This window comes from Ambystoma mexicanum, chromosome 12, assembly GCF_040938575.1.
Source record: "Ambystoma mexicanum isolate Mex_15411 chromosome 12, UKY_AmexF1_1, whole genome shotgun sequence".
Lineage (NCBI taxonomy): Eukaryota > Metazoa > Chordata > Amphibia > Caudata > Ambystomatidae > Ambystoma > Ambystoma mexicanum.
Genome location: NC_090936.1, coordinates 875,073,050 through 875,087,960, shown reverse-complemented (window position 1 = coordinate 875,087,960; position 14,911 = coordinate 875,073,050). Strand labels below are relative to the sequence as shown.

The window sequence follows — 14,911 nt, the reverse complement described above, 5'->3', positions numbered from 1 at the left end:
CCAAAGAAGGTTTCGTGTTTTTGCAAGGTTTCACAGATTTTTTCGATTTGGCAAAGATAGCAAATGCTGGTTTAACCTGGAGTAGGGGGACCGGGAGCTCAACAGGAGGATGAGAATCGGGGACTACGATGACCGAGTCGGATGAAACTGGCGAAGAAAAGGGAGTTTCTTCAAGAGGCGTAGCTCCTCTTTCTATAGGCATCGCATTAGAGTTGCAATCAGATAACAACTCCCTAGCGATTTGTCCCCGAGGAAAGATGGTTGATGGTATATATGAGTCGCGTCCCAAGAACTGTAAAATCAAAGAGGTCTGCGCATTAATTTTGGCATCTACATTTTCGATCAGCTTGGTTAAAGATAGAAGAGCTGTATTCATGGCGCTCATCGTCAGTTCTATGAGTGGCGGAGTGGTCACTTGAGGGGAAATGGGTCGAAGAGATGGCAGAAAAATTGGCCTTCGAGGTGTGGGATTGACAAAAGAAATTAAAAGGGCAGATGAATTATGGGTGGAATTGGCGAACATAATGGGAGACTGGGACAAGTTGGTTGGAGGGGGATTTGAAAGGTAAGTGAGAAGGGCCTGAGAGGTAGCAGCTGTGTGTGGGGAGACGGGGAGTGAAGAGGCATCATCAGATCAACAGCTATGGGGCGGGCAGTGGAAGCAATGTCTGAGCCTTGACTGACACCGCCTGATTGCTTGCATCAATTTCTCGCTGTGCGGAAATGGAAAGTTGCAGGGGACTATTATGTACCTGAGCTAAGGTTACAGTTTCAGAAAGAGCATCGTCGCTCATAACATTTGGATCAGACGATGGTTGAAGCGGCATCGCTTGCTGGCAAGATAAAGCTGAAGCCCGAGTCAAGCAAGCAGACCCAATGGGGGCCCACTTCCAGGAATTGACATTGGAGTACATAATACAAGGAAGTGTATAGGCCTCCAGATAGCTAGTAAGCAAAGTTTATGTTATTGAGCTATCTCTAAATAATATGGATAATTTGATGCTTGGCTCTCTGTGTTCATGCTTTACATACTTTCTGTATTTTTTTTTAACTCTTCTGAGACCAGCTTTTGGGTCACAGGCAATTCTTTGCACTGGGCTTTGTCTGTTCACTTACATACACTGGGCCTCATTACGACACTGACGGCGGTAGCCATGCCGGTAAAACCGTCACGGCTGCCACCGGTATCTTTTTTTCCCGGCGCCCGCAAATGTGCAATTACCGGGTCATTACGGCCTTGCCGGACCCGGTAAATGCCCATTCGCGGGCGTCGGAAAGAAATGCTTCCCATTCACATTTGAACCCCATAGGGCTCAAATGGGAATGGGGAGGTCAGATGCACCAGCATCATTCGTGAATGGTGCCTGTGGATCAGACATGCTCTGCTCGCGGGTGCCGCATGTCCTAATAGGGCACCCCAACCTCCCCGTTTTTGCTTGAGTCAAGATAGCAGCAGACAAGGTAAAGCCAGCAGCTATTATGGAGTTTGGCAGAGTGGATAAATCAATTAATGATGAGCTAGCACAGGTGTACTCAGTAGGATGTTGTGCTGCTGGAATAAAAGTGGAATTGCTAGCCGCAATCAGTGGTGCAGAACCCTCGAATGCCGGCAGTTAGTGACTAAGGGCGAGGTCACAAGGAAGAACGACCCTCAATATTTATTTATTTCATTTCTAACACGCATAGAAAAGGTCTGTGGGCATGATGGCGCGAGGACAATAAAAACAGGATCAGAGGGCAGGGCAAGATCAGAGAAAGTGAGAGCTTTACCTGAAAAGAATGGTCTTGAGATTTAAATTTCTTAAAGCTAGTGCAGGCTCTCAAATCCGGTGGTAGATCATTCCAGAGCATTGGTCCTGTGTGGGCAATAGAGTTCAGTGTGACAACAACCGTCTTGCCTTGGGTATAAGTAAAAGATTGGAGTTGTTAGATCGAAGGACTCTCCTCTCCGGCAACCAGACCAATTCCTCTGCAAGATATCTGGGGACATCTCTATGCAGGTACTGATGTGTAATGCAGAGTGTCCGAAATATTACTCTCTTCTCCACTTGAGGCCAGTGGAGATTTTGTCTTGCGATGGAGACCTGGTCAGATCTCTTTAGACCTTCCACCACCCTCACCGCATTATTTTGGATGACCTGCAATCTGGTCAGCTACCCTTTACAGATGCCCTAGTCTATATGGGCCCCAATAATCGCTCTTGCCATCGTGGCACAGTTGGATCTGTTGAGAAAGGGCCTGTTTTAAGTCAATAGTTTCAAGAGACACCAGGCTACTAATATGTGCCGTCATGGAGAGTTCCTGATCCAGTACCACCCCCAAGGTCTTTACCTTGTTGAGCGTCTTGACTTCACAGCCTGAGATGTTAAAAATATGGTATTCATTTGCAAGCTCTGGTTTTTTTTGCATTTTTGGCATTCAGTGCTTACCCACTGTCCCTCATCCAGGATTCAATGCGGCTAAATACACGGTTGACCGAGATGGAATCTTTGGCATAGTCCATGGTGCACAAAAAAGTGATCAGACCTGGGGGACGGGGCTATGTCAAGACTCTCAAAATCTAAATTGTGTGCAGCCACCCAGTCAAGTGTCCTTTTATAGTGGGTTGCAGACTGCACCCATTGAGAGAAACCCAGCACCGTCAGTGCAGTCTTGAGCTGATGTGGTGGGCCGTTTTATCAGCGAGGTCCCAAAGGCCCAGATTCATATCACCCAGCAGAATCAGTTTTGCCAATGGTTTAAGAAGAGTAAGAATCGCATCGCTCAGATGCAACAGAAAATCGGGCATTTTTATCGGGGGAGCGATAAATAAGAACAATATTGATGGTAGTATTAGGGTGTCAGGATCCCATGACACTTTTCCACATTTTCCAAGAGACCTTTCACTAGAAAACTTTCAATTAGGAGATTTCATCATCACAAATATATGTAGGAGTATGGTTGAATGATGTTTGAGTGTTTGATCTGAATGTAACATCTTACTATTCACATACATTTCCTTAATGTTAAACAATTCAGGAAGTGCCTATTGTCCCAAACCAAGATGGAGGGTCAGTTCCACAACAGTGATTGGAGGAGAAATGCTGTGAGGTAGTTTGGAACATTCACCACGATTCTAAACTGCCTTTCATTCCAGTTTCCTTAGAGGAAGGTTGCAGTAATTTAGTTCTGTAGAAAATGTAACTTTAATGATCTATAGAAACTTTATTATAAGAAATATACTTCAGAGAAGATAAGATACTTCAAGAAGGACTCATTCAGTGTTCAAAGGACAATATCTTTACAGATGAAGCAAGCTAAATCAAATTGAGAAATCATTTTTATTCTGTTGTCAAGAAAATATATCTACAGATTGAGTCAAGAAGTTATTTGAAAAGAATTTTGAAACTGTTTCTTTTACAAGTTAAGAACTTTCATGTGCTCATTTTCTCGTGTTATTTACCGGCTGGTAATAGTAACGTTCTTTTTTCTGTAATTGCGGCTGCACTTGCATTTTTGTTTCTTTAATAGAAATTGAAATTTAGAGTAAGGTTTATTTTGTGCTAACAGTGTTATAGTATTTCTTTAACAATACTAACGAAATCTTTATTTGAATACCTCGCGTGCGCGTGAGTTTCGTTATAGTTAACTTTAGAGTAAAGGACCTGTTGGCGTGCATCGTACGTCCTTCAGTGTGTTGCTTTACTTCCTGATTGTGACGTATCGTATCCACGTCTTTTTCGTGTGTGGTTTCATGGAGCCTTACCGAGCTTCTGAGAGTTTAGGTTTCAGTGTTGTCGAGTCTGCAGTAATTAGTGCGCGGTTCATCTGAAAGCGCGGTTCATCAGAGAGCGCGGTTTCCTTCTAGTGCGCGGTTCTGTTGGCCTTGTGTTTATTTTGTTGCTATTTTTGAGAGCACATCATTCAAAGATTTTTCGTATCTTCATTGGAGTTGAAGGTATGATTACGCTATTTCCTGATGACTATAAGTAGCGTGTTTCAAATCAACATGGGTTCATCAACTAATTGAACTTGTTAAAGAAAAAGAAGAATTCAGAGAAGTTTATTAAAGATTCAGAAAGAAAAAATACTTAGCTATAATTATTAGGCCTATAAGCTATCAAGCATAGGCTGCAGGTATATACCTTTTTTCAATTAAGAATTTATAAAGAATCAGTAGTTTAAGGCTGTGAATAGTAATATTAAAAGGGTAATATTTGTGTTTAGATTTTCACAGACACTACACTGATGAATCATCTATCCAGTAATCCAGTTCCGGATGGAAAACCAGTAGTCGATAGATGTACATAGAAAACCAGTGAAAATCTGCCGTTTTGTTATCCATTCCCCTTTCCCCTTGGGTTTGCCAGTTTAGTAATTATATCTTTTGAGAGATTGTTGAGTTGGCACACCTTGGTGGGGATCTGGTGGGCCAGCATCACTCCTGCGGGAAGCTTTAAGACCGGACCTTGACATAGGGTCCCTGGAGAGCTTGGCAAGTAGAATTTCACAATCCACTATGGCTATATTAGCAATCTCATAAAGCTGAAGTGATGAGCTGTAAATCATGAGTACTCCCCCTCTCCCTATACCTTCTTGTCGATAGGCCTGCATGATCTTTTAGCCAGGAGGTTTGGCCAAAGTAGTTATAGGGCCAGCCGCGGAGTGAAGCCAGGTCTCGGTAATGGCACAGATATCAATATTTGTGCCTGTGATGTAATCGGCTACTTTGGTAGCACGTTTGGCCAGGGACCGGGTGTTAAGCAACAAACATTCTAAGGGCTTATGCATCAGCTGAGTACTTGGCGCCGCGCTATGTCCTTTACATGGGGCTACAGCAGTTTCTTGTGGGAAAAGTCCTGGGGGTGATGATGGTATTACCATGGAGTGGGTGTTTGTAGAATGCATTTCATTCGCCAGGCATCGGCGGTCCCCGGGGCTTACCCCCACATGCATCACCCATAGATGAAGTTGCACCCGATTCTGCATGTGGAGGCCCACTGGGCAGGGTTATACGTGTACAGAGTCAGCAGAGCGAATTTGCGCCGACCGTTCGGTTGATGCAAATGGTGCATCTAGATGCTCATGTACTATCAGGGGTCTTCGTTTGGCTTGCCTGGTCAAAAGAGCATCCATAGTGGCTGACAAAGACACAGGAGAACTGAATATGAAGGGTTACCTGTAAGCTGTGTCAGCGGCGGCTCCTGCCACTTTACGGACACAAACCGGCCTGTCAAACGCACTGATGACGTGTTTTTCAGGACAAGGGGGTGCTGGGTAATGTAGTACTTGCAAACTACAAATCAATAGAGCTGTTTCCATGGAGCTTATGAGCTCAATCAAAATGATTTACTTGTAGAAACTTCAAATCTAGATGGCTAAGGAATTAGCTAGCGTTTTATGAGCACGAGACAACAGAGTAGTATACTGATCTAAACACACTACGCAGTAGGTAGCTGTAAGTAAAAGAATCACTCCAAATGCATGTTTGTTCCTATTCTTAATTCCTATTCTTTAAACAAGTATGCTGGCAGACAGAAACATGCACACAATCAACATGTACAGCCCTCATTGGGGTGCGTTTAGATTAAGAGGTTTGCTTATCTCCTTTGTGGGGGCATAGCTGTTTTTAGAGAATATGCGCTAGACATGAGAACGCACTGTAAGTAATTAGAATTGATACAGTGCAACAATGAGTGTTAGTTAACAAAAAATGAAGTGCAGATGGAACGTGAGTGTATCACCACTCACCAGCCAAACAGCGAAACAGCACTCTGCAAAGCACTCAGCAATGCATGCACTTCCTTGATTTTATAGCAGAAGCTGATGCAGGGGGAGGAGCTAGATGCTGTTTGCAGTCGTGTTTTCGATCCCTTTACAAATATGTAATAGAGTTTTTCTCTTTAATGCAAAGGGAGACGTTCACGTTAGATGATGGTTCTTAGAGTCTAAAGTATAATGATAAAGGTGATGTCCAGTGGGAGAGCATACCATCCAGCAGAAATGGAGAGTTCACCAGCGAAACCGCACTCTGAAAAGCACTCTGCAATGCGCGAACGCACGTGCTTCCTTGATTTTATAGCGGAAGCAGATGCAGGGGGAGGAGCTAGACTCTAGTTTGCAGTAGCGCTATCGATCCCCTTAGAAATACGTAAAGTGTTGTTATCATCCAGCAGAAATGGAGAGCGCCCACCAGCAAAACAGCACTCTGCAATGTGAGAAACCTGAAGGTGTTGCGCACTCTAGTCCCCGGAGATCTGTCATCCAGGTGGCCAGGACACGGGCCATCGCTATTGGATCCAGTTCTTGGGGGTGGACCAGTGGGGGAGGATCACCTGGATTTATTTTAGATTTGTAAAACGCATTACAGCACGCAGGCATCGAGGAGCTGGCTGGGGGTCTTCGGGGAGTGGAAGTTGGACTCCGACTGGCGAGAGGCAGTATCTCATTCCTAACACCTTTTTCCCCATCCTACCCCGTAGGACATCGAGAAGCTCTACCGCCCTTTTCCGACATGAACACTTTCTTACACAGAGAAAGACAACGGTCTAATCCCAGAGCCGTTTACCTGACATGTCCCAACACAAGGGTCAGGCAGAGTCAGGCAACTGACCAGAACAACACACTCCCGACGGCCCTTTACCTTCCCCACGGGGATAAAAGTGCAGCACAAGAGCACACAGCTATTCCAGACCTGCAGTTCAAAAGGAGGAGAAAAGCAGCTAGACCTGAAAGGATGACGAGGAGAGAGTTGCCACTGCCCTTTTCAACTCAGAACCGCAAAGCCTCTGATAAAGAACTTATAAGATCGGGGAATACAGCTGGCGTGTGGTGGAATAGGTGTCAACGGTGCGCGGGGGCCTCCGCATGGATAACACAAGCAGGGAGGCACACTGGCTACCGTGGTAGCATCATTCGATTCCAGAGGCGAACCAGACCAGCGGGCTCAACACCGCCGGTGAGTCAGAGAACACTGATAGCAAACCGAACTGTGTTGAGCCCAAGGTTGCAAGTGGCAACATTAACATTATATCTGAACAAAGAACTAGTGTTTTGAACTTTTGAGACAACAGAGAAAAGGGCAAGTTGCAGAGTGGTCAGGCGCCGCAGGAGTGCTCTTTCGAAGGACTCTGGCTGGCCCCTTTGTTTTCTGGTGAAACTTCAAGTCTGAGAAGGACCTAGGAGAGGGGCGGTGTGAGGGTCAGAGTGGTCCGACAGAGGTCACATAAAATCCTCTGTGCACTTGAAAGTCTGACCCATTGCTGAAAGAAAGCTAGGGAAAAGGAACCATGCTTTCTGAAAATATGAAGTAAAACAGGAACGGTGTTTAGAAACTCATGAACTGTGTTAACAATGGCTAAGTGAACCAGACAGAGGGAAGCCTAGGAAAAAGCAAAGAAAGTAAATACTGAATGTGATAAAACAAAGTGAACTGTGAAATTTGTCTGTGAATCGAGGTGAGATCTGATACCCCCAAGAAGATTGTGTTAAGAGTGAAAGGCCATCGTGAACCCGACTGAGGGAGGCCCAAGTTACAAGAAGGATCCGAGCCCGGCGGAGGGAGATCCAAGGGGCGAGGGGCAATCGCCCACTGTGCACGATCACCGAAGGAACTTTTATTTTGGACCAGCAGGCCTTCTAAGGCAAGAGACTTTGGCACAAGAGATTTGGCCCCTGAAGGTCCTGCTATTGTTGAATGGAATAGTGAACCGTGAGTGTGCTGTGCTCATAAGTCCTGCCTTGCCCTGTCCTTAAAACACGGGGAAAGGAGACCCGAGCCATACCATTCAGACTTATTTTGTGAACACTCTCTTTCTTTTCTGGTGAACATTATCCCACACTCTTTTTGTAACTTAGTGGTTAGGATTGGCAATATTTGTTTCTAGTATAGGCCCTTTTTATTAGACAAAACACCACTAGGACTGCCTTATTATTCTTTGTTGGTCCTAGCTTGCTCCCATTTTAGCTTTAGGTTTAGATTAGGTGTTTTTCTCACCCATTTCATACAGTTTAATAAATACCCTTCAACTGTTATCACGTGTGTCTGTCTCTACCGTTACCACCATGCCTTACAGCAAAGCACTCCGTAATGCGCGCCTAACATTTCAAGAGCCTGGTGAAGCTGGAGGGAAGCCCTTATACGCAAATGGGGAAGATATATCCAAGAACCCCGACTACAGGGCTTAAGGAAAATCTCACAATGACACACGCATCCAGCCTTTTGTGCTCCGGCCAGGTGGGGAGGGGAGGGGAATAACACTTACCAAACAGAATATTTAGGTTTACAAGACAGAAATAGAAGTGATAATCTACGCTTTTTGGCATCCCACAGGAGACTGAACGTGATAATCAACTCCCGTCTATGAAAATGAGGACACCAATGCGTCTTGAAGTGTCTCATTTGAAATTCAGGAGGCGCACACAGGATTAGGCCCAGAACTTCAGTGAATAAACCCTCTTAAAATGCCTCTTGAAAGACAACATGCTAGACACATGCTTTTGGCAGCAAAGAATCAAGCACCAGATTTTCTTTTAGACTCTATGATCTAAACGTGACAGATTTCTAGAATTCAGACCTGCATTTCGAAAACAGGGCCTCAGATCTCGCCTATTTGGGCCCTTCAGAATGATTGCGGTCACCGAGAAGTTTCTAGACCATAATGAATCTTTTTATTCATTAGAGTGAGGTTTACCAAATTGATACCTAGACCCTGGATTACTCAACAGTCATTTTCTCTAATGACAACATATAGAAAGGACAGTTGGCGCAGAGTCATAATAGGTTCAAACAGTACAAGAAGCAGACACGTAGTGTGAAGCACTGCAGATGTTAGTGACCATTAACAGAGAAATCAAGATCACCTCTTAAATCAGCTGATGGCTCTTTATTTGGCCTTATAGAAGAAGGTTGATTTCTCTTCCTTTTACTGTATTTATCGATTCAGTTTATTTCAATAAAGGTGATTGTTAGCCATGACAGAAACCAAGTTTCTTTCTGCTTTCAAATTTAAAATAATGTATGTTAAATGTTTTTCTCCCCACAATAAAAAAACAGGTTTAACATATATTACGATACCATATATTCGGATTGAAAATTATGTTCTTAAAATGAATACCAGTTGGCAGGAATAAGGTGATAAGTAACATCTAGGTTAACAGTTATTACACAGAACCTCATTATGCAGACATTATATTGAAAAACAAAAACAAAAACATGCATATTATAAATATTCTAACTCATAGAAAACACACATTGAATTAATTTTAACAACTGAAATGATTCACAAGTGTGCCGGAAATAAAAGCCTACCTTAACAGCTTTGTTCATTTTAGTGAGTCATTCAAAATAACTTCTTTTCTGGAAAGAAAATGCAAATGTTTTAATTTCATGAACTCTAATTGGTTTTGTTAAGTACAACACTTTGGCCCCATACTATTGCATTGGGTGACCGAGTTACTAGTTGAATATTCAATGAATACGGATTTGGACACTTGATGGCTTTTGCTTGGACCGACAATGTCCAGCAGTTGTGCGAGGTGAGTGCATGTGTTGTGGTTGCACCAGTCAAGATTGAGGCATCTAGAAAACTATACCTGGTAAATACAAGCATTGGCAAATTTAATAGACATGGCGTTTGCAGTTTATTGCATTTTACATTTATAGGCATGAATGCAGTAAATGCTCGGTTGGGCCATACATACTGTGACAAAGTCCTCTGCCCATCTCTTGGTATCAAGGGTAGGGTAGCATTGAAGGACGGATGCTGCTGCCCGCTACGCGGTTCAGGGTCCGGGTCAGTGCAGGGAGGATTCCCTTACTTGCATCACCACACCCCAAGCATATGGCATGAGTTTTTAACAAAGAGCAAATCCATGGTATTGTCCTTTTAAAGGACACTGCTGATGTGAAGCTGCCCACTAAACATACAAACGTGCCTGGGTATAGTGAACGCCAAACCATGCCTTTTCCCTTAGTTGTGAAGTGACCAACCCCACCACAAGAACCTGGTATTCCTGTGTGAAATTGCAGGAATAAGAGTGGCTGGCAGCCCCGCTAGCTCTGAGGTTTTAGTTTGTGTGGTGCAGAGATCCAATAAACCTACCCAAGAAGCAAACTTGCTGCTGTAGCAAAAATCTTCCCAGTCCATGAAAAGTTAAGGCAAGGTGAGTGCACAGGTCGGCTGAGCTGGCTCCTTTCTGACCATGTACAAAGTGAACGTCCAAGATGACGACGAGACGATTTAAAGCCTTAGTCCACAGCTCTGCACGATAGAAGGCAGGTCTAATAGATCGGCAGATAAGCAGAGGTAAAGTAAAATGTAACCAATCATCTTCCTGAATACAAAATCCCACAGACTTGAGATTATTTAAATCCGGTCAGTTCTAGAGGTGAGGCCAAGCCCCAATAGAAGTCACAAGAGTCAAGCAAATGTGGGCATTTGGAGGGGGTGGAAGTGCGGTTCAGGAACATGTTGAGGTAAGTGAAGCTGTAAAGGAAAGAGGAGGCTGAAGAGAGGTCATCAGAGATGAGCAGGTTGAGGAGGGGAATGTAGGGAGGAGAGATAACCAAGGTGGAGGTGGGGAGTAAGAAATTAAGGAACATCCAGGATAAGGAGGCCAATAAGAAGGAGGGGGAGGTAGAGGGCAGTTAAATACCAGGTGACAACGAAGAAGGAGGATGGTAATGAGGCGAAAGACCAGGAGGCAGTGGCGAAACAAAAAGGTAGGCAGGCGTGGATGAGATTGGGAGAGACCCCAAAGGAGAGGTGGAGAGACATTGCCCCAGAGGGGCTAAATCTGATGGGGAGCAGAAGCAGGCATGCTGCAAACCTGAAAGAAGATAATTGAGGTGGACAGGAACAACAAGCACATGGTGTAGGTTCGCGGGAAATGTAGAGTAGACAAGAGTGGAGTACAGTGGAGATTAAAGGAGAGTAAGGTGGGCGTTTCGGAACACAGCCAGCTAACCCAGATAGTGAGAAGGGATAAAATATCAAACAAAGCCTACAAACCAGCCTAAGTGACGAGAGCTCTGGTGGAAACTTGGCCTTGCAACACACATTCATCCATCCTGCTTCAGCCCAAGCTTAACATGTGACCGCACTGAGGTCCCAAGAAAGGAGGCAGATGGTCCTGAAAACTGGTAAAACCAGTATGAGAAGACCCAACCCAAAGAAACTAGGAATCAAGAAAAAAGTGAGAAGCCACTTAAACCCGCAGACTGAGCGACTACGAAATGAGAAATCCCTCCAGGAAAGGAGCAAGGATTTAGAGACTTCATTGAACCTGGAACTGTCTTTTTGTGGAGCCTAGGAACTTTCGTTGGTGTACATTTTGCATGAAACTCAGACTTTAATGGACTCAATCAATAAACCCATAAACTCCAGGTGTCAATCCAGCGGGCCAATACTGAAATGCTTAGTGGCATTTTCAGGAGTTGTGTCCTGGTAGAGAAAGAAGATACCTGCAAACTGATAAAGGGTGTGGGGTGGGGGCTTCAGTCAGGAGAAGCATCCTAAGTCGGACAACCTAAGACCTTGCTGAGACCCAAACACCCACTAAGAATCCCCTGCAAGACAGAAGAACAAGTTACTTATCAATGGTAACTTTCTTTCAACTGGATGTTCCGCCCACATATTCCTCATCTTATGCCATCTCCATATCCAGTTTTAGCTGGTCTTGGTGGGGGGGGGGAAATAAATATGTCCAGCCGGGGGTGCTGTGTGTCGATGCCAATCGACTCGATGTTCATCGGGGACCTCAGTTTCGGTGTCGACGTCATCGATGGCATATAGTGTGCGCGATGACCGTTGGCTTCAGTTTCGTTTTTACGTGTATTGGTGTATTGGTTTATCCTACGTGCGGCAGCTACTCACCCTGAAAGAACGTAAGCTGCAATGACATGGAATTTCTACTGTAGGGTAGGCTGGGAGGGGCGATGAGGAATACGTGGGAGGAACATCCAGTCGAAAGAACGTTACCATGGGCAAGTAACTTGTTCTTTGAATGAATTGTAAGCTCCCATGTATTCCTCATCTTACGATAGACTCCCAAAGCAGTATTTGCATCTTTGGAGGAGAAAGTCAGAATGTACAGTTCCAAATTAGAATGTATGAGTTACTTATTGGTCTGTATGTACAGAATGTAACACTGCCTTCCAAAAAACAACTTCCCGGCCTGAGGAAGAGTCCAGACTATAATGCTTGGTGAAAGTGTGGAATGAGGACCATGTTGCAGCCGCACACATCCTTAATTGGGGGTCCCCTCTGTAAAAGCTGAGGAAGTAGCCGTGCCCCTGGTCGAATGGGCTCCGAGACCCTCAGGAGGATCTTTTCCAGCTAATCAGTAGCATTCTGAGATTCCTAGGATGATCCACCTAGATAAAGTTTGCTTTGAGACCGCCATACCAAACTTATGGCCCGTGTAACCAACAAAAAGTTGATCGTCTTGTCTTAATTTAGACAGGCTAAGTGAATTCTTAGAAACTAAGTGCAAGTTTTGGGTTGTTAGGCAGAAACCTGTGCAGTTCCCTTAGGGACCACTGCAAAAGATTTAGGACTACAGGTGGTTGGCAAGAAACCCAATTGTGTCATGATCTCTGCTTCCAAAAGGTCAGGGTTTTCCCAACTCCCTTGGAAGCAGATCCATAACCCAGGTTCCGAGTGCCAACCAGTCCCAATCGGGACCTTTTGGACCCAGTCCTGGCGCCAGTGGCACCAGGCTCATAAATATGCCCAGTCCCAGCGCTGGAAGCGCCGGGCTCATAATGTTTGGGTGGACTTACCTTCAGCAGACCATGCTGCTTACTTGCCTGCCAGTTGAGCCTCTCATCCTCTTCTGTTTGGAACTACTTTTCCTGTTGGGTGGGGCTGGAGCCACTCCCTAGATTCAGAACACTGGAACTCTTCTGGAAGGCAGGAACTCTTTTCTTACCAGGAACTCTTTTCTTACTTAGGCGTGGCTGTGGAAGGAGACACCTAAGCACTACAGGAGGCTATTTAAACCACACCCGGTGGATGAATCTTGCTTTGCGTTATTCTGCAACCTCTGCAGCAGAACGCTCATCGTGTCTTCTGCATCCGGTCCTGGGCCTAAGGAAAAAGGCTTACCATCCTGAATCCAGTCTTCAGCAACACCTATAAAGACAAGAAAGAACAGGTTAGCATTCCGGCATCTGAAAGGCAAAGGCTTACCATCCTGAATCCAGTCTTCAGCAACACCTATAAAGACAAGAAAGAACAGGTTAGCATTCCGGCATCTGAAAGGCAAAGGCTTACCTACTCTTCGCAAGCTCCGGAGGCCTTCGGCGCTGCATCCCGCATCTGAAAGACAAAACAAGGTGCGTTTAAAGACATTGGGGAACTTTAATACTCGCGTGCCATTACTCCTTTCCACATCTAATCCAGTGGGTATTCCGGCACCCTGCAGCCGCTCCGAACTCGTACCTGCAAAATAAAAAGACAGTTAGAGCGCATAGTGAAGCAGGCAACAAGCGTTTACTTACGTGCTTCCAGGCGCTTCTATTCATCACACGGGCTCCATCTTCAACTCACCTCAGCCCGTCATCCGCCATCGCCGGAACCCTGCAAAACAAGAGACATCATTACTAAAGACTTTAAAGACATTTGAATGACTCGAAACTTACCGTTCGTGCAGTAAACGACGGACAGCAGTCCTCTGAAGTCAAGAGGCCTGCGCTACCTATCCAGTGAAGAAACTGGTTACAGCACCCTGCCCCGAGGCAGATGGAGAGCTCGGCATTCACTTACCTAAGGTGAGAGCGTTAACCTTTGGGGGTCTACAGGAGAGGAGAAGAGGAAAGAGATAGGGACACCCCAATAACCCCATATTTTCTATCTGCAGACATCTTACTCTACACGTCAGGCATACAGTGCACAGAGGTCCAGCCCAAAGAGCCAACCGGGTGCTACACATCACCTTTGAAGATACGGTAGTCGCCCAGTCAAGACCGGCGCCTCTGCGAGAATCAGGTGGGCGTTACAAATTGGTAGCAGTCTATACCAACCAGATTTACCTATTACCCACTTATTTTCAGACAGAGGTGAGCACTTGACATAAGATGGCACTCTAATAAGTTATTAAAAAAGGGAGGGAAAAAGGCAGAGTTATGAAAGCACACAATATTCAATACTTTTCAAAGAACCACAGTGAGGCAGGTTAGGCAAAGTCTACTGGGGAGCAAGGAAGTTCAAATGCCAGGCTCACTCTTAGAGAGAGCAAGCAAAATGTGTCCAGGATCACACAGGGGGGGGGGGGGGTATGCCCAAAGAGTCTTTGTAGAAAGTTCACAAAAGATTGAGATAAAGTGAGGAAAAGTTAGTTAACAGGCCCCAGGCTAGCCCAGGTTAGAAAGTCGAGGATTTACTGTCACCCCGAACGATCTGTAGCAAGGGAAGCCAGGCGGGACACAGTACCTGAAAGTGGGAAGAATGCTCCAGCGGGGGCAGTTGTTCCTGGCAGCGAGTGCAAGTCAGTATTTCGTCCAGAGGAAGAGGAGGTCTCGACGTGGAGGAAAGCTGAAGGTCGATGCGCTGCCAGGGAAGAAACCAGCCGCAGAGTTTCCTGGTTACAACGTACCACCCTGTTCTTCGCGGTAGTGGTGATCTGTGGTACTCCGGTTGCTGGGGTGCTTGGCACGGGCAAGGCGGCCACGAGATGGTCCAGGAAGCCGAAAAGACGGGCAAACTGGTTATCCCCGCCAGTCAAAGGAAGAAGACTCTCCGGGCTGGAGATCTCCTCGGTCGTCGGGAAAAGTCGTGAGACGGTTCCGCAGGGCTCCACCGGTGGTGTCGTCGTTGCAGGTCGGTTCGGCTTTCTCCCTCCTCGGATTCTTTAGGTCCTGTGGCGACTTCTGACGTTCCAGTCCCCAAAGCCCTGCTTTTATGCAGAAAACCCCCATTCATTCAGCCTA

The 14,911-nt window shown here is 45.5% G+C and overlaps 1 protein-coding gene across 7 annotated transcripts in view; it reads right to left on the bottom strand.

Moving 5' to 3' along the window:
• Positions 1-14,911, bottom strand: part of GAS2L3 (growth arrest specific 2 like 3) — a 412,693-nt gene that overhangs the window by 239,704 nt on the left and 158,078 nt on the right. For all 7 annotated transcript variants that reach the window (XM_069629358.1, XM_069629355.1, XM_069629354.1 and 4 more), the window contains one exon: positions 9,290-9,337. In XM_069629358.1, the coding sequence (XP_069485459.1) occupies positions 9,290-9,307 (18 nt within the window). In that variant the 5' untranslated portion in view covers positions 9,308-9,337. The remainder of the gene's footprint in view (positions 1-9,289; positions 9,338-14,911) is intronic.